The sequence below is a fragment of the Ursus americanus genome, chromosome 18 (assembly GCF_024610735.1).
Source record: "Ursus americanus isolate L20-20 chromosome 18, mUrsAme1.1.p, whole genome shotgun sequence".
In the NCBI taxonomy this organism is placed as follows: domain Eukaryota; kingdom Metazoa; phylum Chordata; class Mammalia; order Carnivora; family Ursidae; genus Ursus; species Ursus americanus.
In genome coordinates, this window is record NC_142144.1 from 11,365,135 (window position 1) to 11,393,106 (window position 27,972).

Consider the following 27,972-nt stretch of genomic DNA (forward strand, 5'->3'; position numbering starts at 1 on the left):
AGCGTATGCAGCCATAACCAAATCACCCAGCGTAACAACCCGAAAGGCTCCGAGGGTCGGCCACGTGATTGGCTCCCATCCATCAGTGTGCATCAGCATTAGAAATGACCGCCGAAGGGAGGGGGTCCTCCTCCTGCCTGCTGACCTCGAGGCCTTTGAATTGAGACAAGTGGTGCGGTTGCAGGTGGGCATCCTGACACACAGCTTTCCTGCCAGGGTTTGAAGCCTACCGCGGCCGTGTGTTCCTACAGATGTCTTAAGGTCTGCCGCCAAACAGAAGGCTGATTAGCACCAAGTTGCAGGATGTAATGGGGTGCACCTCCAGGAAGATGGCTAGCTGGCGGCGGGGGGGGGGGGGGGGGGCGGAACGGATTTTCAAATCGTGCAGATTTGCTTTAGCTTACGAGGAGAACCCGTGGCTTGACTTTCCTGGTGACTCTTACCAGAGGCCTGTAACTTTCAGCCTTTCACCCTGAAGGTAGCGCTGCGTTTTCAGAAAGGCGGTTCCCTGTCTCTGCCGCCCCTTTCTGAGCCGTGAGCCCCACTGGACATCTGGCTCTAGCATCTGGAGTTCCGAAGCAGCAGCTGACAGAATGGCCACTGGAGTGGGCGCCCCTCCCCTTGCTCGTAATGGCACAATGCTGGATTTCAGTATTTTAAATGAAAAATATATGCAGTTAGCTGTGCGCTGACAATGTCCTTGAGGATTTGACAGTGAGATTTTCCAGCAGTTGGTCTTCGTTAGGATCCTGGCGGTGTTTAATAAGGCAGTCGAACTGCTGGCACCTTGGGTTCCTGTTTGTTCTCCGAGGGCTCTGGGGCTGCTGCGGTAAGCACATCGACCAGAGCTGATCATTACAAGGGCGTACGCCACCATGAATAAAAATGTCACACGTTTTCCCATCTCACAGCGGTACAAAATGTCAGTCCTGTCAAACACACATTGCGGGGAGCTGTGTGCAGTCCGTACAAATTGGAGAGCTGCATATTCCCCCAGCCTTCTGATATTCTTCATTTGAAGCTGAAGAAAAACAGTTGTTAACCTATTAGCTAGGATTTTAAACTCTGCTGAGGCGGTGGAGGGGTAGACTTTGACACAGATAGAAATGTATTCCAGGGTCCAGGAATTTTAAAACCCGGTTCTCCATCCATTTGTTACAAGGGAAGAAAAAAACCCCTCTGTCGAGTGAACCTGACTGTCTTTCTTTAACAGACACACTGGGGAAATTTGGGGATGTTTCACATCTAAGCTTCCTAGTGCTTCCCGCTTTTGCATTCCACTCAAAAAGTCTCCTGCTTTTTGGGATGGCCCTGGGGCGCAACCTGTTGGACCAGGATACCTCTAGGTTGGGAGTTTTTCCTCATCAAAAGCCTGCCAGAAATGTTGCCAGCCTTGCAGACTGAGTGACTGGAGTCCAGGGACAATGACTGGTTGGTCCGGGTCCGTCGAATGCTGGGCGATGGCCTGCCTGATCATTTCGTAGCCAGTCCCACGGTCTTGGGCAAGCGTGTACTTTGCACGTAACCATGTGCGGGCCTTGTGCCCGGAGCCAGGGGTCCAGGTGTGAACTAGACACAGCACCACCTTTGAGGGGCCCGCTGTCATCAGGGGAGGGACAGAAGAAAGAAACCCGACTCTGTCAAGCCAGGAAGAGAGAGGTGGCTTCCAGGGAAGGGAGAGACCTGAGGGATGAGCAGGACCCATCAGGAAGGCGAGCACGAGAAGGGCACAGGACAAGCACGTGATCACAAAGAGCGGGAGCATGTGAGGGACAGGGCCGGGTCTGTATCGGGCTAGCCGGAAGGGGCCGCTTGTGGTAGGGTGCGTCATGGGGCGGGTGGGGGCAGGGCTGGCCTGCCAAGGACAGTGTGTGGGGCTGTGACCAGCTTCCCGGGCTGCAGGTGGATGGGAGGATGGGGGAGAACAGCAGGGAGAGCAGTGTGGAGGCCGTTGTGACATCAGACTCTCTGTCCAGAGGCTGCAGTGCAGTCCTATCTGTACCACTGCAAAATCAGGCGAAGATTTTTATTTTAATTTGCTGGTGGTGTACTGCTTGGGGTGGACATCATTCTGGAGATGATAAATTAGCCTCGGTTTTGCTGAGCTGGCCCCGGCCCTTAAATGCACTGAGCAAACCCTCACTGAGTCAGGACACAGGCCTGGTGAAATGCAGGTGGTGGCAAAGATGGACCCTTCTGTGTGGTCAGAACAGACAGAGCAGGACAAAAAGCTCAAAGGATATTGGAGGAGAACTCCCAGGGAAAGGGGAGCACCCTCAGTCTTGAGGGGATACATTTCAGCACCTTCCTTCTGCTGTGTATATCGGGTGTGATGGAAGGAGTGTGGGCTCCTTTGGGGCCAGACATAGCTGGGCTTGGATCCTGGCTCTGCCACCTGTTAGCTGTGAGGCCTAGCCTGGACAGGTCACTGAGCCATGTAGCCTGTTTCTTCATCTGCCAAATGGGGATTTTACCTTCTCTGCAGGGTTGTTGAGGTCATTAGAGACCTTACGTGTCGAGCTCCTAGCACAGGACCTGGTATGTAGCAAGTGCCAAAACACAGTAGCCTGTGCTGGTACCTGGGGGCTTTTCTCTCCCAACATCTGGAAGCCCCTCCTCCTATCCCCCCACCTCCTGGGAATGTCACCCAGGCACCCACCTCCAGCTTCTTTCTGGGCAGAGAATGGCACGTATCAGCAGAGCTCCCTGCCCAGCCCCGGCCGCATCTGGTGCCCGACCTCCAGCCTCCAATGGGATGCCCCCTATTCAATGGCTAGCAGCTGCACCTGACTAAAAACAAAAGGCTCCCCTCCCCCGCCCCACTTCTGGCCCTCCTCCCTACCTCCCCGCCTCTGTCCCCCAAGCGGCTGGGGTCACCCGGCCCCCTCACAGCCTTCCTCACAGCTGCCTTGCCGCTTTTGTTCAGCATGTGAACTTCCCCATCAGCCAAGCTCCTTGCACGGGAAGTAATCAGGGATCTTGACAAGGCTTCAAACCACAAATGCCACTACAAATTAACCAGCACCACTACAAAATACTACTCCTGTCAACATCAGGGAGGAACGCAGTGCTCTTCAGGACCAGGCTGAGATGTCTTTCAGCTCCGCACTCACTCACTGTGGAGAAAGTGCCTAGGACCAGCCTGAGAGAATGGCCTCGCCAGGTGACTTGTTGCGGGGACTGAACCCTAAGCACACCCTCTCCAGAGACGATGGCTGACAGACCCAGTGGCAGGTGCTGTGGCTTTTCTCGAAGGGCCACTGTCAGTCCCGAATGTCCCCTCACAGATGGTGCCTCTGGATGGCGAGTCACAGGGCATATTGAGACCTTCCTCTGGAGCCCAACAGCCACAGACTGAAGACCAGCGCCACCAGCTCCCTAACTATGTCGTGTGAAGTTCAGCAAGAGGCTTCTGTTTCCCCATCTAGAGAATGGGGATCATGATAGAGCCTCTATCCAGAGTTTTAGAACTGACTGGGATATTCAGAGTAACACTGGCCCATCCAGGGTGCTCCAGGATGAAACACCACTACCCCCCCCCCGCCCCCGCCGCCCCAGTCCCCTTTCATATGAAGAAGCACCTCCTTGTCACCTGGTATGGGCCGGTTGAAAACTTCTTCCTCAGCCATGATAGAAAAGTCCACCCTGGGCCACATCTTTTAAGAGATTATAGCCTGGAGCTTAGAGTTACCTCTGCAGGTGCTCAGGGCCCGAAGATGCCAGGACCCCATCGAGGGGCCCCAGGCCCTGCCCCACGCTGCTGGCACAGAGCGAGTGCCACAGGACACCAGCGCCCAGCCTCTCCAGCCATCCTCGCTGAAACTCTGAAGACGAGGCAGGCATTTGATCCTCGCACCAAGCAGGACCAGCTCTCTCAAGGGTGGACGAGAGGACCGCAGGTAATGACAGGAGCTGGGGGACAGGTAGGAGCTGTGCCTAAGAGAGCTGGTTGGGCATTTCAAAGGAGACACTCCACACAAATATAGCTTTAATACACTCCTTTTTGGAGGCATATCAAAAGGAGCCCTCTTTTATTTCCATATCTTGCATAATAGCGACTTTCCAGTCCCAAGGAGTAGAGGAGCCCTGCTCTCAGCCCAGAGGCCCTTTGTAAAGCCACGGAAAGCTTTGTCTTCCTCTCCCTACCGGGGCCGTTTCATGCATAGGTCAGAGCATTGATGTGGCTACTAGCCAGGAAAATTAACCAGGTGAACTCTCTCCTCGTTAAGCAGTGACAGAGTTTAATTGTGAATTTTCTCTTTCTCCTTCTCTCTTCCTGGGAGCGTTATCGGGTTGGGTCATGTCCCTAGGACAGAGAAATCCCAGGCATCTGTCCAGCCTCCCCTTTGGGGACACCAGGGCCTCCTCCTTGTGGACTAGACAGTCTAATGGGGAAGAGACAACTCACCACCATACAGACACAGGACCTGAGACCCCCTTTTGGGCCTGGGAGGCCAGCTCTCAACCTGCAGCTGCCATCAGGCACCTTCTCCAGCCCTTGAAAAGAGGAAGTGTGGGGGCCCTGGCTGGCTCCCTAAGCAGGTTGCCTCCCTACCCCCAGCTTTGCATGCACAGCCTTCTGCCTTCAGCAAAGCTGGTTGGTCCCTATGGCCTCAGGCATCTGTGTTCTACTTCCTTCCCCATGCCACCAGGCTTTGGTTGGCATCTGGCCTGTCTCCCCACCGACTTTGACATTTCACCTTCTGTGTGGCCTTAGGTAGCACCTGTTCCTCTACCCCCTCCCTGCACCTGGTTTCACAGAAGCCAAATGGGGATGCTGATGGTGACGTTGAAGGGATGATCGGATGATCCAAGGTGTGTCCTCCATGGGGACTGAGTAAATCCATGCTTCGCTTCCTAAACAGTCAGCCCCTCCCACGTACATCACAGGACCCCTGCCCCAGCCCACAGTTAACTTGAGATGAGCTCTTTGACCCTCTTCTGGAGGCCTGTCATCCACTGCTCTATGTGACCCTGGGAAAGTCCTTGCCTCCCCCTCATCTGTGAAATGGGGTGATGACCCTCATTCCTGTCCAGAGGATTCCCCTGGCTAGTGAGTGAGCTGGTTAGTGGTTAGGCACTGTGCAGGCTGACCCTCCCCCCCCCAAAAAACACACACACTGCACTCTCTGCCCCAGGTCCGTGCTGCCAGTCAAGCATTCTCCACCTCGTAGCCCTGTGCAGGGCACCCGCTCATCCATGCTGCCCGGGTAATTAAGTTGATATTCCAACACTGCTTCCCCTCCTGACCTTTTGGAAACAATGTGTTCTGCTGCATCAACAAATTAACTGCAAATCAGATGCTGTCTTCATAAATGTGGGTTTCATATCCAATGAGCATACTCACCTGGCCCACACGGCTGACTGATGCAAATGCCAAGGGCCGGGCAGAGGCCAAAAGTTCCTCTTCTCTTTGGGACTTCGGTGTCAATCATACTTCCGAGCTTACCCTCTCACGTTTACATCTTGCCGTAGTTGGGTGGCCAGGGCTGGTGAGTTCACAACACGGAGGCCTAGGCAGGACCCTGTGGCTGGGGGGGAAGGTCTGTCCTTAGAAGCCCACCCATCCTCCTCCCATCCATCTTCTACACCAGGGACACCAGGGCCTCTGATATGTCCCTCCCTGCCTAAATCCCTCCCATCTGCTCTCAAAAGAAAAGTCACATTTCTTAGCCTGATATTCAAGGCCCTATTATGTGACACCACCCGCCCCCCCACCGGCCCATCCAAGGTCCTGGCCTGCCTTGTCCTCATATTCATCCTTGCTCTATTCGTGTTGGGCCACTGTGGTTCCCCATACCATGCAATTGAACTCCCTACCACGCCCATCCAGGAAGAAGCTCTTCCTCTGTACCTCCACAGACTTCTGCAACTCTCTGTCCCTGCTGTGTTGTAACCCCTTCGATCAGAGAGGGAGCCTTAGAGGACAGGACCATATCCTGCTCACTGAGGTGCAGCATATACACCACTGTTTGTTAAATGAATGAACAAATGAATCATGTGCCTCCTTTGGAATGCCCTGGAAAGAACTGCTCGAATAAAGAAGGAAGGGGAAGATGTGAGTCACTCTCACGAGCCTCTTCTCTTAGACACAGATCTCTAACAACAGATTCTAACTTCAAATGGATCAGAAAAACCATATCAGAAAGGATTCCAGATGACTTTAGAAATTTGGGTTGACAAGGGTAGTACAGTATACTAAGAATACCTGCTTGTCTTAGTTCCTGCCACTAGCTATGTGACCTCCTGCTAGTCCCTTAACCTCTCTGGGCCTCCTGTTTCCTGCCACTATCGCAGGGAAATAATCCTTCTCTAACTTACCTCACCAGGGGATGTGAGGCTCAAAGGAAGGAAGAGAAGCAGAAACCCGTTGAAAGGAAAACACATCATATAAATAAGAGAGATTATTATTAAAATCCAGTACCTTCAACAGTGCCTTGCTGACAACACACTTCCTTGGAAAACCAAGGTCTTCCCATCCACAGGACTTTTCTGGGAAGACTTGTGAATCCAGCGGGGGAACAGAGGATCGGCTGGTACCGCGCATCGCCGGGGGCTGGGCCAGAGCCCCACAGCCATGATTGCGCCCCAGCAACATCCTCACATGGGTGCCTGCGACTCAGGCGTTACTTCAGACAAGTGAACTGGGACTTAGGTTTATAAACTCACCCAAGCGGCCGAGCTGGTATTGAACTCAACTAGAAAACGACGGAGTCAAGACATGAGCCCACATCTTTCTAAGCCAAAGTATATTTCTGGGGGTTTTAGCCCAAATACTCTTTGTACTGTAAGAAAGATTTTTTCCGTGATGTAGGTCAGATGCCACCAGACCATACATTTCTTAAGGACAAGAACTTTATCTTTTTTCTGAATCTGTGGGCCCTGGCTCCAAGCAGTTGTTCCATAAACACACATAGGAGGAATCTTTCCACTCTGTGGGAATGAATCTGCTTCCGCAATTGGACATGACCTTCGGGAAAACAGGTGCATGTGTTCATTATCAAAACCTCCAGCCCCACTATCCTCCCCCACTCCCCGCCGCCCCAGCCCAGCTCAGGAAGTGCCAGATGAACTGTTGAATGGAACTCTTCTAGCAGAAGATTGCCAAAGGCCCAGGCTTTTGAATTCACTCAAGAAACAGCAGTCAGTGTAGCCACGTTTTGATCTAGTCAGGGAATCGGGGATCTCATACAACGTGATTTCTGTGCAAAGGTTCCTGGCCCTGGCCCTCTCAGTTCTCTGCTCCTTCTGATTTAAGGGGCTCCGGGGTTTGCCTCCACCTACTCCAGAGGCGGGAAGAGCCCTGGAAGCACAGTTGAGGCCTGAGACCCACTTGCAGCAACACTCCCCGTTACCAGCTGGGGGCCGTGAGTGGTCACTTTCCCTCTCTGCGGTCTGTTTCTTTGCCCACAGATGACGTGCTCCTTGCTGCTAGGGCCATGGGAAGACATGAGCAAGCTGCTCCCAGCCCTGGACTGCGGGCTGAGGTTCAGAGAAGAGTGAGAATAGATCTGCACCCTCAGGGAGTAGGGGGGCGTGGGGGGTGCTCCTGGCTCACCTGAAAGACTTTTTTTTTTTTTAAGATTTTATTTATTTATTTGACAGAGAGAGACAGCCAGTGAGAGAGGGAACACAAGCAGGGGGAGTGGGAGAGGAAGAAGCAGGCTCCTAGCAGAGGAACCTGATGTGGGGCTCGATCCCAGAACGCCGGGATCACTCCCTGAGCCGAAGGCAGACGCCCAACGACTGCGCCACCCAGGCACCCCACGCCTGAAAGACTTTCAGTGTGTCCTGGCCAGATCCACAGCCTCCCCTGGCCCCGCTCACACCGTCGTAGCCCCCACTTTCACTTAGTCCCCGATTCAGCTTCCAAGCTCTGGGGCCATGATCTGGAAAATGATGTGTCGAGTTGATCCTTCCCTGGCTTCTTTCTTCACTCTCTCTTCCCACCCAGATCACTACCAGTCACCCCTGTGGCCTCTTCTAATTGTCCCCAGAGTCCTCGGCTCTCTCCAGCCTGCGTCCCCAGCTGTCATCCCACCCCAGCAGGCTTGGGAAACTCTCCGAGTGTTGTGTTCACTGGCACCTGGCCCTGTTTACCCCGGCAGTGGGGCCCTCACAGACATACCGCATTACCCTTTCATAGTGTCTTTAAATCCCCTTGACTTACTCTGCTCGCTTCTAGATCGGGTGTGACCAAGAGTCTGCCTTCTTCCCACCATTTATAAATTCAGTTGCAGAATAACCAGCACTTCCTGGTGACAAAGGAAAAGAAGTTAATTTTGAAATCTGGAGAACTAACTTTTTTTGACTCTGTACGTGTGCCAGGAAGTTAAAGCCAAAAATCATTTGCTGAGCACCTATTATGTACCAGTCCTATGCTGGCCCCCAGGATAAACAGATGAGACGACGAGGCTAGGAACGACAGCCTGTGTGCTGTGAATACACATTGGCAGGGGAGGGTAGGGAGGGCCTCTTGGGGGAGGTGGTGCTTGAGCCCGACACCCAAAGGACAAATAAGAGGCACCCAGGGTGAGACAAAAGGAAATGGAAGGGTATTGCAGGCAAAGGGGCCAGCATGGAAGCACAAGAACATGTGAAGCACTGGGGGGGGAGCTGGAGGGAGAGCTGGGTCGGATGGCGGTGGTGTGGGGCCCAGGGGAGATGGGGGGAAGCACCAGAGATGAGACAGCAGAGGTCTGTGGGTGGGGCCCAGCGTCTGGAGGGCTTTGAACACTTCGGGTGGCATTTTCCAGGGGCTATTAACGCCTAGTATAGGGAAAGGGAGTCTGGGTTCAAATAAATTGGAGAAATAGGACGTAAAAGAAGAAAAGTTAATAGGGTTTTGCCTGTTTAAGGTGGGTTTTTTATTGCAAGACTTGGCAGCCTTTGCTGTGCTAACTGGCATTGTGAATCTCCAAAAGGAGCAAGGCAGTAGACAGCATTTCCCAGACTCATCTGGCTGGGGAACCCCCTTTTCTTCCTTCGTACAATGCATCTCCCGGGATGCACTGGGAGACGCTGGCCTTCCACTGAGATGATTTAAGCTAGCGAGCGACACGACTGGGCGTGTATTTTTTTTAAGTCCCCTCTGGAGCAAGCATGGAGATGGATGGGGAGGGGAGAGGCTGGAGGGGGGGATCCTGCTAACAGTTAATAGTTGCTAACGTGTACTGACGGCCCTGTGGGAAGATCGTGGCCAACATGGTCTCTCTGAGTCTTCCGGACAGCCCCCTCAGGTGGGTGGGGCAGTTACCTGCATTTGCAGGTGAGGAACGGAAGGCTTAGTTGGTTAAATCATGGGCCTGTAGAAATCCAAAGGGTAGAAGGGTGCTAGGGTTCAGTCCAAGACTGTCTGACCCCAGGGCCGCCCCAGGAGCGCTCTGCCACCCCCACCAGCAGGGGTGGAAATAGCTCGGTCAGAGGCAATGAGCCCTGAGGACTGGGCTGGAGAATGGATCACCCAGCGGCAGGCAGAGTGGCCAAAAACAAGTGGCCAGTGGCGGGGAGGTGGGGAGGGTTGCGGGGAGTCGTGTGACGGGTATGGACAAGGCAGCAGCCTATGCCTATGGGACTGTGCAGGCGGCTCCCTCTCCCTGTCCTTTTACTTTCCGCTGCGGAGCAGTGGGAGCTGAGGGGCTCCATTCCCTTGTGCCCCAGACTTTTCCTGTAAACATGAAAGAGAAGAAATAGGGCTTAGTGGGTTGCCATGCTCATCTCACTGGGTGGCGTCCCCACCCCCCAGGTGGCCTCCAGCTGAAGACAGGTCTGTGAGCATAGTGTGGCCCACACTGCCAGCTAACAGCACAGGACCTGGGAAGCCACAGTGTACCTCCCTCCAGACGTGCTCTGAATGTGCTGTGAGGGACCCCAATCTGGTACCGAGTCCCTCTGCCAGCTCTCCCACAGGCCCTGTCCTGGGCAGCAGGGACCCAGGGACGCCTGAGACATGGCCCCTACTCTCCAGGAGTTGGGTACAGAGAGTGAGTCCCAAGGCAGGTCTGGTATCTGAAGAATCACTCCAACCCAGTGAGGCTCTAAAGCGCTGTCCAAGAGAAACGTAGCAGGAGCCTCGATGCAAGTCACATGGGGAATTCAAAATGTTTTGGTAGCCACATTAAAACCTAAAAAGAAATATGAAATTAACAATATTTAACCAAATGGCCAAAATAGTTTTTATTCCAACATGTAATCAATATAAAAAAATATTGAGATGTTTTACATACTTGTTTCAGACTAAGTCTTTGAAATCCAGTGTGTATTTTATGCTTAGAGCGCATCTTAATTCAGACTCATCATATGTGGCCACTGGCTGCTGAAGTGGGCAGTACAGGGCTTGACTTGGTCAAATAATGACATACCTTTGTGAACGGAGTGGCTGAATGGGAGGAACCAACTGGAAGCCTCGCGGGGTTTGCAGAGGGTCCGTGGTCTTGGTCTGTCGCGGGTACTTACTTTCCTTTCTCTGCCTGTCCATCTTCCACACCTGTTCAGGGCATCAACATGGGCAGGCGGTTGAAAGGACAAAGCTTGACTTTCAAAATAAAGGGTTGGTGAATACAGCCAAGAAGCCTGTGCTCTCTTGGTTTTTATTCAAATCCTGATTTCAAAAGCCAAGTGTTTTGTACAATTTTATTTGTTCATCAGACATTTATTTTGCAGATATTTTTTCCCAAGGAATAAGGATGAGTCCCTCAAGGAAATGAACATTTGAAAGATAGTGCAGGGTGCTGGTGGGAGGGAGCCACTGGGCGATAAGTCCCACACAGCAGGGGACATGGGGCAATGGGAGCATTGAAGACTTCATCGGACCCACTATCCTGAATAACAAGTAGACATTTACCAGGCAGATTGGGATGGGATAGGTCATTCCACCCTGAGGGGCAGGCAGAAAACAAGGCACGAGAGCCAAGGACCAGTTGAGGGCCTGCCCAAGGATGAAGGTTAGGAGGGGTCTGTGTGGGGAACGATAGAGCCCAGGTCTCGGAAGACTTGGAATGCCAGCCCAGAGCCTTGTTGCACTGTCACCCAAGGAGGCAGGGAGGACAGCAGAGGTCTCGAGGCTGGGGTGCAACAGGGTCACGTTGCATTTTAGAAGCTTCCCCTGGCCTGTGTGGAGAATGGCTGGAGGAGATCCAGACGGGAACCCTGCTGAGAAATGATTACAGAGATCCAGGCCTCAGAAATGCACGTGCAGGACCCGGTGACCAGTTGACACGGGGGTGAGAGAGCGGGAGGCATCGAGGACGTTCCTCGGGGTCTGGCTTGGGTAACTGGATGCTTCCTCTCATGTGCCATGTGTGCAAATGCATCCCGCCATCTCCACGTGTACTGATGTTTTAAGTTTCGCTTTAATGCAGCCACAAAGACTCCGTCCCACTCGCCCGCCGCCTCCCAAGATACAGCGCTCGAGGCCCGTGAGTAGCCGGTGGTTCTGCCCTCCCACCTAACACTGCCTGAGCCGTTCTCCCCGCCTGACTAAACCTCGGGAGTTTGAACTCAGCTGCCTTGCAAAACCGAACCGGGAATTGGGTTTTTCAGCTTCCCTTTCTGCGTGGCATGAACCCGAACTTGCATTTTTCTGGGCTTGTCTCTCCTTTTTCCTGAGCCAGTTTGGCGGCTTGCAGGTCGGAGCTGTAGGTAGCCGCGAGCCACGTGTGGTGTGTCTGCCGTGTGTACGTCGTTTGAGCACGTCTCCTAGGTTGAGTCCTGTTCTAGCCAACGAGCTTTAAAGTGTAGCTCCAACTGCCTCTTCCTCAGCAAAGGAAGCAGAAGTCTGGCAGCAGGGGTCTCGTTCCTGCCAGAGCTGGGTTTGGAAATGCATTTGATGTCCGTTCTGCGAGGGCAGAGGCTACGCCCAGAGAATCTCGAGCTGCCCCAGGCGGAGATCGGCCTCACATAGAGCCCCACCTTCCCCAGTGAAGTGCCAAGCCGGGGGGGGGGGGGGCAGGACGACATGGGACAAACCCCCCAACACCTGGGAACGGGGTAGGCAAGGCAGCAAGACCCATCTGAGGTTTTTCAAGATAAATGCCGTGGAAAAATATGGGGTATGGGGCCCCCTTTTCCTTGGAAGCTCAGACTTCGGCCATGCCAAGGCATAACCACTGTAACAGGATCCCTTAAAGTAGAAAACTTGCCGGGACCATTTGACAAGGGCTGTTTACCAGGAGAAGAGTCGCTCGGTCTCATTCAAAGCAGCCACCACTCCCGCAGCCGGGCAAAAGGGGTCAGGTTCCCGGCCAGCTGTGACCAGAGGTCCCGCAAACCCATGTCCCAACCCCCGCCCTCCTCCTTACAAGCGCACATGTCCACCTCCATCCTGTGACACGTGGCAGCCAAGGAGTGCAGGTGGCCTGGCCCAACGGTGTCTGTTTTTAATCCTCCGTGCACACGCCCGGCATCACTTGGGTGGCTGCTATCTGCATGGATGTTGGAAAATTCTGTGGCGCTGTTTTCCTTCCCTTCCCTTCCCTACCATGTGTGGGAGTTAGAGGGCAGGGGTGGAGGTTGGCGGGGATTTAGATCCTTTACCTGCAGCAGTCATGAGTCTGCAGTCCCAGCCACATGTGACGGATCCCTCCTCGACCCAGTCAAACCATGATTAGCCCAAACCCGGTCCACACGGCTCTGGAGGGGCCGGCTGGAATGTTTCTGCTCACTGTCATTGGAAGGAAGGCACAAACAGCAAGAAGAATCTGCTTTGTGGAAGTCTCTTGTGGGCTCAAACTCATGTGGCTCAGTGAGAGCTTCAGGACAAGCATTAGTGTGATGGTTTGGGGGGTAGGCAGAGCTGAGCTCGGGGACCCAGGCTCTGTGACCTGTGGACAGTACTGAAGCTCTGAGGCTCACCTCTCTCTCCCTTGAACACACGTCCTCTGTCTCTCACGTGCCCTCATCCTTAGAGGCTTTGCCAGAGTGAGCGGAGATGGCCCTTGTACAGCACGGTGCCTGGCACACAGCAGTGGTCCTTACTCTTCTAAACGGGTTTGTAAACCTTACAACTTCTGAGGAATGACTCGGTTTCTTAGTGAGTATCGTTTGCCTAGGACTTTTTAAAGTCAGCAAGTCATCCCCAGCTGGGCCTCACAGTAACCCTATGAAGTACGCATCATCTCCGCCCATCTTAGAGATGAGAAAACTGATGCTTGGGAACTTAACCCAAGTCCCTCAAGTGCAGACAGGGGGTCACCAGACTCGAGAACCCACAGTCTTTCCGGCATACCCATCTCCTGGGACCCTCCGTCTACATTTCCATGGAGTCCGTCATAGTATAAAATACTGGGGCAGGAGGGCACCTGGGTGGCTCAGTCAGTTAAATGTCCGACTCTTGATTTTGGCTCTGGTCATCACCTCGGGGTTGTGAAATTGAGCCCTACGTAGGGCTCTGTGCTGGGCATGGAGCCCGCTTTCGATTCTCTCTCTCTCCCTCTGCTCCTCCCCCTTCCCTCCCTTCCTCCCCTCTCCCTCTCTCTCTCTAAAAAAGAAAAAAATAATTTCTCTCTCTCTCAAAATAAATAAATTTTTTAGAAGGCGGGGACGCCTGGGGGGCTCATTCGGTTAAGCGTCCAACTCTTGATTTCAGCTCAGGTCATGATCTCAGGGTTCTGAGATTTAGCCCCGCATCTGGCTCCACACTCCATGGGGAGTCTGCTTGAGATTCTCTCTCCTTCTGCCCCTCCACCACGCATGCATGCGTGCGTGCGCACTCTCTCTTTCCAAAATAAATAAAATTTTTAAAAATAATAATAAATGTTTTAAAACTTTGGCTTTTTAAAAAATAATAAAAATAATAATGAGCCGCAGCCAGCTGGGCTTCTTATGGAATCTCTAGGGTAGTGTTGGGGCTTGGCAAGGGTACAGAGGTTTATTTACTGGGCACCTTTTCTGCACCTAGGACTGTGCCGGGCACTTGTACAATTATGGTCTCAGTTGTCCCTCCAGCCGGAGGAGGCAGAGGCTATCTCCCCAGCTTGCAGCCAAGACCACAGAGATAAGAGGCTAGGCTGGCCTTGGAACCCAGGCCTGCCTCTCCTTAACCCAGCCATCCAGAGGGTTGCTCTCAGAATTTCTTGTAGGGACCTAGGACCCAAGGCAGGCAGGGACTCTCTTGCAAAGCATGACCTGGGGCAGGAGAGGTATTGGAGACCACTCCCGTAGACTCCATGCTGTCTTACCCGTGGGGGGACTTGTGCAGCCTGGGGGAGGCCCAGCCATACCCACTGGCAGCTCAGTACTTGGGAAGACACACGTAACCCTGAGAACAGCCCAGGTAGCTTTCGCCTCAGCCACTGCACTGGTGCAGGAGGCAACTAGCCTGGTACTTGGTGCTGTACCGGCCCTGGGTTATGGTACGCTAACGAGGCAGGGTGCCTAGCGGAACCAGTTCTCCTGGGCTTGGAAGTCAGAGATGCCTGCCCTGATTTGAATCACAGGTTGGCAATTCCTGGCTGTATGACTTTGGGCAAGGCATTTAATTTCTCTGAATCTTAGTTTCATCATCTGTAAAATGGGTTTAGCAGCACCTGCCTGGTGAGAGTAGTGAAGTCACGTGTGTACAGTGCCTAGCACAGTCCCTGGCATGAAGTGGACCCCACGTATACCCCACTGTGTCACCCCAGGTACCTTCCGCCAAACAGGGTCACTGTGGAACTAAGCTGGGAGTCCTGGAATTTTGTGCTTTCTGGGCCCAGCAGTACCCTGTGCCCCAGAGTCTGTTCACTCTGTGTGCACTCACGTAAGCCTCTCTAGTGGGCACCACTGTCCACTAGGGGTGAACCAGGGAGACATGGGGTGTGGAACCCCTCAAGGGCCTTGAAAAGAATGGCCTGACCAGCGCTCATGTCAGGAGCTTCTGGCCCCCAGCTGGGCTTTATCGGGTACTTATCCGCAAATGTCTGGGCAGGAGTGGGGCCATTGGCCCAGGGTGGCAGGAACATGGGGGCTAGCCATTCAGCCTTTCTGGAAGGAGCTTTGTAGCCTGGCACCTGTGGCTGGAGTTCAGATGTTACCACAGGATTTAGATTTTCTTTTTTAAAAAGAAGAAAAAGGAAAGAGCAGAAGAAAGCTTTGCCAGCGTCTGGTGGGCTAAAGGGAGTGGGTTGGGGCGTGCAGGGGAGAGGCAGGCCGTGGTCGGCCGCATGTGAAGCGCTTTATAAGCTCTGTATTTATTATTTCTTGCTCACCATTAAAATCAAATGTACTCGGTGCTTTTGTATTCAATACACATTTAACCCTGCCGACTTAGATTTCTCAAGTTTTAAATCCAGTGGGGAATTGGCTGGTTTCCCAACTTTCCCCACAAGTCCCCCTTGAACAGAGCTCAAAATCCCTGTTTAGCATTTTCTCCCCTGGCGCTGCTGGGATCCCAGCACCAGCAGGGCCAGTCACCGTTGTGTGTGTTGTGTGTGCATGCGGTTTCTTCCCCCCTCCCAAGCCCCCAGCCCTCCTCAGCACCCCCGAAAGACGGATGTGCTCGCTGAAATATGACGGGCCAGTCGTCGGCACTGTCTTGTGATTTGGGCTTCATTAAGCCATTTTGTCTGTGTGTGTCAGTGCCTGGTTGTGGCTGTGTGTGTGTGTGTGTGTGTGTGTGTGTGTGTGTGTGTGATTCGTGCACGTACCTTCGACTCCTGTGCGTGCCTCTGTGAATGTGTAGTTGTGAGACTGTGAATGTCGGCGCCTCGAGGCCTCTGTGCATGTCTCTGGATGGCTGGCTGTGAGTATAATTTTGTGTCTGGCTTTGTCCACACCAGTCAGGTGTGTGTGACTCTGGGTGTGTCTGTAGCTGTGCAGGTGACCGTCTCCAGGTCTGTTGTGCCTTCCTCTCTCCCCCGCCTCACTGCCTCCCTGCTCCCCTCCCCCACCCCCTTCTCCCTGCTCTGTCTGTTTTATCATCCCTAATGAAGCAGTCTTCTCCATCGATCCTGCTGATTGCCAACCCATTCCTTTTGTTTGTTGGCGCTGAGCCATTCGGCGGCACTCTGACAGCTCAGCTCGTCTAATTAGCTCTGTTGTTCTTTTTCCCCATGTTTCACCACGTTGCAAGTTCAGTTGAAGTTGCCACAAACTTAATCCCCCCATTTCAAGCCACAAGTTCACATTCCTCACCCGCCTTTATTGTAGCGAGGAGCGGCCATGTGCAAGGACAGGGTAACAGGCCTTCATATCTGACCTTTCCTGAAACCCCCACCCCAGGACCTCCAGGGCAGGGCAGAACGGCTCCGCCACCCCACACTGCACATCCGCCTCTGTGAGGAAAAGTCTGGGGGAGCATTCCAACCCGGTGAGCCTGTTGAGCAGCAGCGAGAGGGAGAGGAGTCTGGCTGTGGTCAGGGAAACCGGTTCAGGGTTTGAATGGGTGGGGGATCTAGCCATCCATTTGTTCAGCAGTGGTGACTGGATGTCTGCGTTGTAGCAGGCCATGCTCTAATACGCTGATAATAACAGCAACGTTCTTGTGCACTTCTTAGATTCCAAGCAGCCATGTCCATTTGTTCCTGAAAGTCTTGCTGGGTGACCGCCGTAACACCAGGCACTGAGCAGGAAGCTAGGGAAGGGTCAGGTCATCTCAGATGGCATCTTCTAAATTCAGAAATGCCCTATCCCCATCTCCTTTGTGTGGTTGATAAGGTCACAGAGAAGCCACCGTGTGTGCCAGACTCCTAGCTGGCGCTTTCCCTGCACCATCTCATTGGATCTTCATTCAGAGGAACCCTGTGGAAGAAGACAAGTTTGGTGGAATGCATTTGGCGGTTACCGCATCTCTGATTTGCCAAACAAGGCTGAGATCAGGCTGGCCACTCCGCAGGAAAAACTTTGGTTAGATCAGACATGCGGAGACCCGAAAGCTTGATGAGACTCTGCAAAGACTTGTCTTTCGTGCAGCCAACTTCTGTAATCTGTGTTCTCCAGCCGTTATGCTGTGTCGCCCATAAATTGCTGGGGGGGGGGGGCGGGGACAGGGCCTCAGGTAAGAGGGCAGGCAGTAAATGGTGTGCGTGTGTACTCTCCTTCCCTGTCTTGTCTGAGAACCTCAGCGGTTGTGGCATTTCATCTACCTTGTTCCCTCATCTGCAGAGAGAGAGCAAACCCCCTGCACTGGGGTGTCCACGCATTTTTATTGGCAACAAAAGTCACAGACAGACTTTCTTGGTTTAGCTGTCTCCAGTCCCTCTCTGGCATTGGAAATGCTCCGAGATGATGGTGCCAAATTTAAAGCCATGTAATGCTGATCGGCCCAGATGAGGATCCTTCTAAGGGCACCTACAAATTCTTAGCCTAACTCCCAGCACAGACCCTGGCGGGGGAGGAGGTGTCTTTTTCTGTGGGCCCCCATCTTGGCTTTCAGAGGCAGCAGATCAGGAAAAACAAAAAACCAAAAACAAAACATCTTGTTGCAACAGGCCAGCTATGGATTAGGAAGCCGTGTACTTCACTGTGAAATACACCCACCACTGCCGAGCCTCAAGCCGGGTCCACGTGAATGCAGGAGCTCCGTGGGGCGTGCGCTGTGCAGGCTGAGCCCTGCTCAGGAGGACTGCCCAGAGATGGCCTGGGGAACAGAAAGATGATTTTTATTGACACTTTGTAATGCTATCATCTGCTTTATTCCCCCCTCCTACTCAGAGGGGCAAATAAGCATCCTATGATTCAGTTGTAAAAAGAATGAAATAAGTACGTGTACCCTAGACATAAAGCCCAAGTGAAACCTTTTTGTTCTACTGAACCAGTTTCAGGGTTCTGGAAAAAGGTGAGCGGGGACTTATCGTTAAGTGAGGGCCTCCGTGTTTTGGGTCCTGTATGGGCACTGTCTCGTTGAACTCCCACGGCAGCCCTGCAAGGAGGCAGGTGGCGCTGTCCCCTACTTGCAGATGAGAAGACCAGGCTCTTCAGAAGACCCTTTCCCACTTGAGTAGGCCATGGAATTCTAGTTCTTACGTCTGCTGCAAATTCAGTGGCAATGTTCTTGCAATAAGCAGAGCTTTTGTAGCCTGTACCATGCAGATGCCTCAACGTTTATTTGGGGGCTGCTTATCTAGATCTGCAGAATGTTCCTGTATGGCTTTTCCAACTCACTCCTTGGGGCCTTTCCCCTGTGCCCGTTCTAGGTGCGCCCTCCCCGCCCACATGTCGTGAAGAGACCGAAGAGCAACATCACAGTGGAAGGCCGGAGGACTTCTATCTCAAGTCCTGAGCAGTGAGTACCCCGTTTCTCCCCTCCCCTCTGTCTGCCAGAGCCCAGGGGGCCAGGCCTTTGTGGGGTCCGTTGCTGCAGCTCTGGCCTTTGAAAGACTCCCTGGAGCCCTGAGCAGGTATTTCAACAAAGAGGTCAGTCGGGGAGCTGGGCTTGATCTTCCATGTCGGCTTTTGCTAGCAGTTGTCATATCTACAGGAGGCCCCAGAGGCCAGGGAGGCAGGCCTCTAGGCTGGGTTTTGAGTGGTGACACCCAAAGTGTACTCAAACAGGCTCAGAAGAAGGTTCCAGGCCCAGGTCAGCAGGGGAGAGCTAGGAACCTGGTCGAGGAGGCAATCTATTTAACAAGGACCATCACTCTCCTAAGCCTGGGGTGCTCAAGGGCTCTAGAGCTTGGATTTATACCCAGAGCTGTCCTTATCTACCGCCCCACCCTCACCAGTACCTTTGCTCCCCTGTGCCATGGCAATCATTTTATTAGGGCCTGGCTTTTCCACCTCCCCTCAGGCCCAGGGCTCTGTGGGCAGGCACTGGGTGTTCTGCCCAGAAGCTAGCACAGGGCCTGGCTCGGAGTCACATGCAGGATGGATGCCGGATAGAGGAGGTTAATAACGAGGCGGGTGGACAAGCGATGCCTGGAGATGGAGCTGCCCACGTGGCAGAAGACTTAGAGCTGCACACAGCCCCAAGTCCAGAACCGTCTGGAGTGCTGCCCTTTGTCCCTGAGGCCCACAGCCCTGGGGCTCTGCCCAGACAACTCAGCAGCTACACACTGGCTTCCTGTGATGCTTTGAAAAAGTACACGAAACCATCTCAGTCTGGGGTTTGTTAAGGGAACCAAAACAGTTGCCCCAGGGACCCTGAAGTCCCTTGGGCGAAGAGAGGAATTCTCCTCCTGTCTGCTCTACTTTCAGAAAAGTTGTCAGGGAAAGGAGCTAAGGGAAATGGCAGGCCCTAGCCAGGAAAGGAGCCAGAAGGAAGAAACAATTCTGAAATGTCAAGCCGTGTCCTAATACAGGTTGCAATATCCTTCAGCTCTTCTAGGGTTCTCTGGTTTACAGTCTGGTGTTGCTTGAGATCACTGTGTTGTTACAGAACCAGCCTACCGAGGCCTGCTTACACCTTGCCCAGAGAGCTATGGGAGACTCTGTGTGTGTGTGTGTGTGTGTGTGTGTGTGTGTGTGTGTGTGTGTACGCGTGCGCACTAGCAAAATCAAGATGCTTGATTATGCAAAATTTAGAAGAGAGGACTCCAGAAGTTGGTGTAGGCATAACTTCTCTGCACAATAGGACGGTGGGAGTAAGGAATAGTTCCCTGGCCGCCACTGTCATGGATTATCATTGCCCCCTTGTGGAGAAAGTGCCACATAGCTTCAGAGTTCCTCAGACCCTAAAGATTTCTCCTTAGGGAGGGATGAAATTAGTTACTTTTCTTTAAAACCATGTCTTTAAAACTGGGCTAAATCTTTTAGACACTGTGCAGCGATACAGAGTCTTGGGGCTGGGGATATTGAAATGCAAACCCAGAGTGTCCTTGCATTGCCCAAGAGCACGCCAGACCAGCAACGCTCCACATTTTACTGAAAAGCATTTCCCATGCTGTGTCCGGGTCACTGATTAGAGGTCGGAATTCCTAATTATGTTTATTTATGCCGTTGCTCTCCCAGCCCCGTGATAGGGGATGCCTCTTCAGTACGTGCCAAAGAGCCAGTGTCCAGTAATCCCATCCTCCTGGGTGTTAGCAGAACTGTGCCCTTATCACTTTTTATTTCTTTTTGCAATATGCCTTGTTTTAGATGTCTATTCAGGAAACATTTGGGGTTGAAGTGAACCAGTGGGAACATGGGAGCTAGTTCAGTTGGTTGGCAAACTGGCAGCGATCGAAAACAAATGAGAGCTTCTCTGTGGCCAGAGCTCACAGCAGCTCCAGCCCTCCAGGTGATCAGGATGCACATCTGGGGATATTATTCCAAGAGTTTCTGTTCACATTTTTTAAGGGGGGGAGGCATGCTGCTCTCCCATAATACCGGTGACATTTATGGTGCAACTGGGGTATTTTCCTGCATCTCTTCCCATGCTGCCTCCCCACCCCCACCCCCCCGTCGTGCTCCTCCATCTCCAAATGCCATGTCACAACAGCACTTGGATGTGTTTTTCTCAACTGTCATCAGCTCCAGCTGGCAAGACCAAGTTCTTGAAACACAGGAAGCATCCAGCGGAAAATATTTTAATAAAACAGACTCCTCATAAAATATTGTTCTGGGGGGGAAAGAAACCAGCTCCACCAATCTGTCAGCATTGTGCTGGGAGACACGAGAAGACAAGCCGGCAGGCAGGAGCCAGATCCTAATGGGCCTTTGTTGCGGGTGGTTCCGTGTGGGGCACATGGACTCCGTGCCTGGCCCTTTAATCTGGCCTGGATTTTCTGGACTCACGGATCATTGTCTGTCCCGGGAATATCGCAGTACATCGCCAACTTGAGGGTTTGGCCGGCAGAGAGATACACAAGATCTTTGAAGTGGAGGGAGAGGTTCGGTCCTCCCGACTTCTCGCCCCAACTCTCACTTCCAAATAGCACATTAAATAATTAACTTCGTGGACAGCAAGATGGAGCTGATTAACAATAAGACGGTCTCCACGGCCTCCCGCAGCAGCTCAGCGTCTGGAATTCATCAAGGCCCAGTAGCGTCGGCTGCCAGCTCTGTGGCCACAGATCCCGTTCTTCCTTTCCAGATGATGTCCATCTGTCCATTCATGTATCCATTCATTCAGCAGATAGTTTCAAAAACCTACCAGGTGTGAGCGATTTGGGATTTTTAAGAGGGGGCCTTTAAAGAGAATCCCCATGCTGACTCTTTTGTGACTTGCATTTTCCCGAAACGAAATTTCTCGTATGTCAAATGTCTTTTCCGAATCAAAGGTGGGTGTCCTCACCCCTTAAAGCCATCCAATGACAACTGGAAGAACACTTCAGAAAGATTTCTGAGGAAAACATTCCCTCTGTTTTTCAGCTAACACTAGCTGATTAATATTCAGTGACTATTTCTCCTCAAGAAGTACTAGCTACTCGCATTATTATTCAGAACAGGCTGATGGGATGCCCTGAGGATTCCCTAGGGTGAGAGCTAGGGCTCGGAGGGGTCAGGCAGCGCGGGCTGTGGGTCAGGGGCCACCCGACAGCAAGTACAATCGAGCACCTCTTGTGTTCTAGGCCCTCTTCGGCTGGTGTTTGTTTCTTCTTCCACCGAATGGGAACTCAGGCTCAGAAAATATGTGACCAGTGTTCCTGGGTCACGCGGTTAGAAGGTGGAAGGGCCAGGACTCCAGATGCTGCTTGATTTCATTCTCTCCGATACACTCTGCTACCCGCAGGGGTCCCTTGTCAGTTGGCTTTGCCTAGAGAGACGGTTCTGGGTCCTGTGTCCTAAGATGACTTGTCCCACATGCCGCCCTTCTTCTCTGGTTCCTGGAAGTCAGGAACTGGAGCTGTTCAGTCCTCTTCCTGGCACAGAAACAGTGTCCCCCTGGTGCCTGAGTGTTTCTACCTGGGGAAGGAAAGACAAGCAACAGGATGTTTTTGTGAAGGGTAGGTGGTGTCTTTCCCATCTAACAGGGAAACTGAGGCTCAAAGGGAGACTTTCTAATGGAACTAGCCCAGGGTCTGAGGGCTAGAAACTGGTAGGATCAGCTGTCTGCTGACACAGCCCTCACCCCTTCTTCTGCACCATCCGGCCTTTTCGTTGAGAACCTAAGTATGACCCTGAGCTACTCGGAGTGATGGGGACAGTGGTGGCTGCAGGGGGCATGGTGAGGTTCACATCTCCCACCTGTTAATTGTCATTTCAGCCGCAGTGTGTGGCTGTCCGGCCCCACCTTCCGTTCCCCTCATCCTGCCAGGTGTAAGAGAATTTCCCATTGAACGTGATGCTTAGAAGGAGCCGACAGCAAACTCTAGAAGGCAGCACTGTGCTCAGTACTCCCCACCCTTCAGGACCACGCCCAGCATGCAGACAGAGGCCAAGGCAGGGAGTCCCCTGCTGGTCCTCAGGCTGCCTGTCCTTTGTTCCCCACAACAGGGGGCCGGGCAGTAGCCCTCTCAGGGTTGTGGAGGGTACTGACTGCCATGGTCAGACAGCCTCCACCTTGTTTAACCTTAACAGCCCTGAAGGGTGGGGCTGTCTTCTGAGTCTTAGTGGCCAAGAGGCTGGCAGTCAGTAGAGCTCAGAGACGCACCCAGGGCTGACCAGCTGCACAGCCTGAACTTTGACTGCACACCTCCGTCTCCCTCCAGCGGGTGAGCCCCACAACCCCCTCTCGGGAGTCCTGACTGGCTGCAGGCTGGTACTTTGAAGGTTCATTGTACTAAGTAGGAGTGGTCCGGATTCAGGCACCAGGAGCCCACAGGCCATTTCCCTGCTCACCTGGCTGGCCAGATTTGTACCAAATCTGCTCTTTTCAAACAGTTTCGTTTGTCTGTAAAAATGACCCCAGAACCTTATAATCCGGAGGTTTGGGGAAAGAGACAAGTTCATTCTGAACCTCCGTCCTTAGTGTTTCTGCGGCCTCTCCTCCAGGGCTCATCCTAAATATAGTTTGCAGCGCTGCATCCTCCTTGCAATAGTCCGTCCTCCGGACTTGCCCCGTGTCCTTGCAACCCCTGCTGCTCACAGCTGTGGCGGCGTCCCGCTTCGTGAGCATGCGTGGTCTGCCTCGCCATACCCCTCCTACTGGATTTGTAGATTGTTCCAGGTGTTCACTAACATGAAATGCCAGAAGAAATGCCCTTGTTCTTAAAGCTTTTCTCATCTGATATCATCCTAAGGAATGGAATGATGAACAGCTACCATTAGCCAAGAACGGCCTGCTAAGCACTTTGCATACACCATTTCATTTAATCCTCACAAGAAATCTGGGGGAGTAGGTATCATGAGCTCGATTTTGTAGACGTAATTGAGACCCTGAGAGGTTGTCCCTGACCCGTACCCCCAGTCCTAGAGGCAGATTTCTGTTCCATGTTGCTAAACAGCTTGCTAAAAGAATTGTACCACTTTATGCTCCAACCAAAACTCTGGACTCCCTGTGAATCTGGGTCTGGGGGACCCAGAGGAACATGTGTTAGAAATCCTTCTGACCAAGGAGAAATCCTGCGGGTTGCACTTGGCTAGACAGGCAGTCTGTGCACCAAACTGCCGGCCCACGCCGCTTAGGGATGGCAGAGTCTCACCATCCAGCTTGCACCACGTGACCCCAGCACCCAAAGCCCCAGAAGATTAAAATAAGATCAGAAGAAGCTGCCAGAAGCATTTAGTGAGAGCTCTGCGCAAAGACGAGGTCTCGGGACATTGCAGCTGTATCTCTTCGAGCCAGTTGCACACGTGCTCAGGCAAAAGATGATGTGCCGCTCCCCGCCGTCTGCTCAAGACCTGGACTCAGCGCGGACTCAGTGGTGCTGGTCGTGGATCACAACAGGGGTAGAGCTCCTCTCTCTCCTCCCCAGGCCCAGAGCTGCCCCAGCGGCATGGTTGGTGAACTGCTGCCACGATGGGGAGTTGGTGCATGGACAGGGCTCTGGGACCCCACAGACCTGGGTCAGCCTCCTGCCCGTCAGCTGCCAGCCAGAGACGCTGGGCGAGACTCTGCCCTCTTTTTTCTCAACACAGTGTCTGTTCACATCCCGAAGAGCACGATTTGGGAAGCTGCCCGTAGGAGCCGCACTAGCATCCTGAGGTGGCAGGGTGCACTAGTCTCCCCCCACCTGCAGCAACACTGCTGTCAGTGGTCTAATGCTCACTCTGTTGCCTCCCCATGAGTTGCACCCTCCCCTCCCCATGCCCACAGTCCCCTGACTTCCCCTGATACAGTGCTGACCTTCCATATTGTAGTATTCTCTTTACATCATGCACACGCATACACACACACACACACACACACACACACACACACACACACACACACCGGGAGCCTGGGAGCTCCTCCAAGGCAGGGTGACCATGTGCCCTTCAGCTTCGACTCCTCAACTCCTGGACCAGAGCCCAGCCCAGACCTCTGCTCAGGGATGTGTACTGAATGAAAGAACAAGGGAATCAGCGAAGGCAGCCCGAATCTTATAGCCCAGTACTCTGGAGATGGGGAAGGGATGAGTGTTAACCATAAATGTGTGAAGAGCACCTACTGCGTGCCAGGTGGGATTGGGATGGGACTATGAGGCTGCCAGCACCTCTCCTGCCCGGGGCCATCTAAGAGCCAGAAACTGCCATCAGCCCCAGGAGCAAGTGTCCAAGATGCCAGCTGGCCCTGGGCCCCAGGGGTGGGGACAGCTATCTAGGTCCTACTCACTGGCAGCCTGCCAGGATCCACTCCCTGAGCAGCCAGGAGTCCAAACACCAGAGCAGAAGGTCCCAGACCCAATTAGGAATGTGAGAGGCCCCTGACCCAACTCGGTCCCCCCATCCCCTCTCCAACAGTGGGTTTTGAGCCCTGGAGACAAAGCCACGCCAGGAGCCAGACGTGAAGTCTGAACCCAGACTGGAAAAGCAGGAACTGCCAAGGAGTCCCCAGGAATGTGCAGCAGCCCAGGAAAATCCAGGTCTCCCTGTCCCCAGCCCCTTTTGCCTGACGCTCGAAGGGAAGGACCTCTCCCAGGAGCAGTCACAACAGGAGGCGTTAGTGCCAGCTGAGACACCAAGCCTTCAGCATGCCCTGAGAGAGGGTGCCCCACCCTCCAGACTTGCTGGTTTCAGCCTCCCCTGAAAGCTTGGCCACCTCACCTGAGTCCCTCCCTCTTCCAGGCGTCATGCCACCATTTCTCATGCCTGTTTCAGGCCCGGCACTTCACGGGTCACCTTGGTTCACTTCCCCAACGCCCCGAAAGTCTTCACGGTGCAGGTGTCTTAGCCTGTTCAGCCATGAAGGAACCAAGGCTCTAGCAGGTGGAATGACCTGCCTTGGACCCAGAATGTGCACCCACACCCACGTCCACTGCTTTCTCACCAGACACCCTGCCCTCCACCACTGCTCCCATGGTGCCCGCAGAAGACTCGGGCTCGTGGCAGGCAAAGGCCATCTTCGGGGAGAGGGACAGTTCTTCACAATCTACACAATTTCTCTTCCGGAGAGAAAAAGCATGGACAGTGTCCCCAGGTGTCCCTATCCCCCATCTTCCCTCTACCAATGAGCCTGAAGAGTGGCACAGTGGAGTGAAGCCCCTGTCCCGTGTTTGGGCCTCTCTGCCTAGGAGAGTGTCCCCCCAGTGGCCTGGGAAGGACTTCTCAGGGTGTCTGGGGCATGGGTGTGGACATGTGAAATTGACACTAGTGATTTTTTGAAAGAAGGAGTGAATGAATGAGCCTACAGGTTGATAAATAGTCAAACAGATGGACTAATGAAGATCGTAAATGCAAAGGGCATTACCAATCAGAGAGAGAGAGAGATGGGGCCAAGCCAAGAAGGCCCCCTGCTGCCTCCCAGCCATCCCATCACCCCCTAACCTCTCATGTCACCTCAGTCCTCGTGCAGGTTCAAGACCCCCCACCACCTGGTCCCTGCCAACCCTGTCAGCCTCTTTTCTTGAAACTCCCACCCTGACCTCAAGCCCCTTGTGCCCACTCCTTCCTGGGACACCTCCAGGCCATCCTGCAGCCTCCTCCATATTCATGATTGAAAGCCCAGCTCCTACCTCACCTCCCAAGTGGAGCCTCATCCAAGAGCCCCTGAGCCAGGTATACCCCCACCACTGCCCTCTGGCAGAGCAAGTCCCCATGGGGTGAGATGAACCTGATGTCACACCCACCCGTCCCCATAAGAGCAGGTCCCCTGACAGGAGGAACACTCTCACTGGTGACCATGACTCATGACAGCAGTGATTCTCTCTTATTGTTTTAGAGACTCACATACAACAGAGTGGAAAGATCCAGTGTCCAGCAGGTTCCGTGTCTGTCTCCTCTTCCTCCCTGAGAATGATCTTACCCGTTAGCCTGGGTCACACAGAGGATAGCCCCGGTGAAGCTCCAGTTTCCCCCTGTGGGTCTTGCGGCTGGTTTCCCCCAGAGACCAGCCTGACTTGCTTCAGAGCCCTGTTCTGTTGTTTTCACCTGGTGCATGCTCAGGCATGGTCTGGAGTCCTGGCCCTGTTACGGTGATGGAGAGATGGTATAGCCAGATCCCCGGACGGGTTCTCTCGGTGGTTCTGATGTGCTAGGATAGGCCCAGCTGGGGACCACTAACCTTGACCTGGAAGGGCTTTGAAGGCAGGACCCACCTTATATTCATCCTTGAACACCTAGGGAAGACCCTGCACGGGATGAAAATGCCCAGAATCTATTTGTTGGCAGGCGAACGTGGTGTGTGGGTAGTAATTGAATATGTACTGCGTGCTGGGCATTAGGCAGAGCCCTTTCTGAATAATTTCACTCAACTTTGTGATAACACTGTCAAGAGGGCTGTAGAAGCCCCATCTTAGAGCTAAGAAATTGAGGTGCAGAAAGGTATAAAATGACTTTCCCGAGGTCATCTGGCTGGGAAGTGGGGGATGGTTGGAAAGCTGGATGGACTGGCGTCCACTGGGCCAGCAGGACTGGCCTTGTCCTGGGGCCTGTCCCCACTCATCAGCCCAACGGGAGCCTCATCTTTAAAGGATGCCAGAGCAGCCAAGACATTTACCAAGTAAAGATCCTTTGTGCTGGAGTGAAATGATCCTTTAAAAATGATCACCAGCTCCCCTCGTTACCTCCGGAGACCAAGTCCTTGCTGATATTTCCCTTCTTTATCTCAAGTACATTTAAATGTCAATTAAATTTGAAATATCTACATTTGTCAGCATTTCATTTTGGGCCAGCGTGATGTGCTGCTGATTTGTCCACGCGATGTGACACATGAAAAAAACTCTCGAGATGCAGATCTTCCTCATTAAAAAATAAGCCCATGCGATCCCGGCACGGCGGAGAGCCACAGAGCACGTCCCTGCTTCCTGACGCCGTGTCTCTGACATGGTATTTAAAAAGGAACAGCCGCGCCTGTCACCACTGTCACATGCGCGCGCTAACCGGCGACACGTTAAACCAAACATTAGAAAGGGTTCGGGAAGTCATCTGCATGGGAACTCCGAGCCGAGATGAGGTGGGCAGAGGCGGGAGCAGCCGTGGGAGACGATGGGGTCTGAATGGTGATGGACAGCGGGCCTTTCTTCCTCGCCAAGACTCTGGCAGCCCTCGCTGGGTAGCCAGGTTCACCACGACCTGCCTTTTCACAGACAGCTCTTTGTGTGTAAGAAAATCCAGGCGAGTGGTGGGTGGCAGACTGCAGGGTAGTAGCTGAATTGGGTTAATGAGGGAAGAGGTACACTTTTTTTTTTTCCCTCATATTCTGCCTTAAGCTAATAAAAAATTTAAACCTGGACATTTTCAACGATTCATCCTTTATCTCTGACAAATATCTGACTGTATGTTTCATAGGAGGACATGAGCAGCTGAATTTAAATAAGCTTATTTTGAAATCTCACTTTTTATTAAAAGTAGAAGGGGGAACACCCTACCCCTTATTTCATTGTTTCGGATCCACAGAACTGAAGAGGCAGGACCACAAAGTGGTTTCAAGTCAGGCAGATCCAGGTTCCTGGCCCTGCCGATGCCTTCTGTGTGACACTGGGCGACTGACTACCCCTCTCGGAGCCTTGGCTTCTCTATCTGCAAAGGGAGGACGGGATAAGGAATTAATGAGAAACGGTACAGGTCGCACTTAGCCGAACACTTGTAAGTACTGCTGGTATCATCATCGTCGTC

The 27,972-nt window shown here is 53.0% G+C and overlaps 1 protein-coding gene across 7 annotated transcripts in view; it reads left to right on the forward strand.

Moving 5' to 3' along the window:
- DENND1A (DENN domain containing 1A) overlaps positions 1–27,972 on the forward strand; it is a 489,116-nt gene that overhangs the window by 450,476 nt on the left and 10,668 nt on the right. For 5 of the 7 annotated variants that reach the window (XM_045790973.2, XM_045790978.2, XM_045790975.2 and 2 more), the window contains 2 exons: positions 11,361–11,417; positions 18,111–18,199. In XM_045790973.2, the coding sequence (XP_045646929.2) occupies positions 11,361–11,417; positions 18,111–18,199 (146 nt within the window). The remainder of the gene's footprint in view (positions 1–11,360; positions 11,418–18,110; positions 18,200–27,972) is intronic. The other 2 variants (XM_045790976.2, XM_045790979.2) reach the window with 1 other exon arrangement.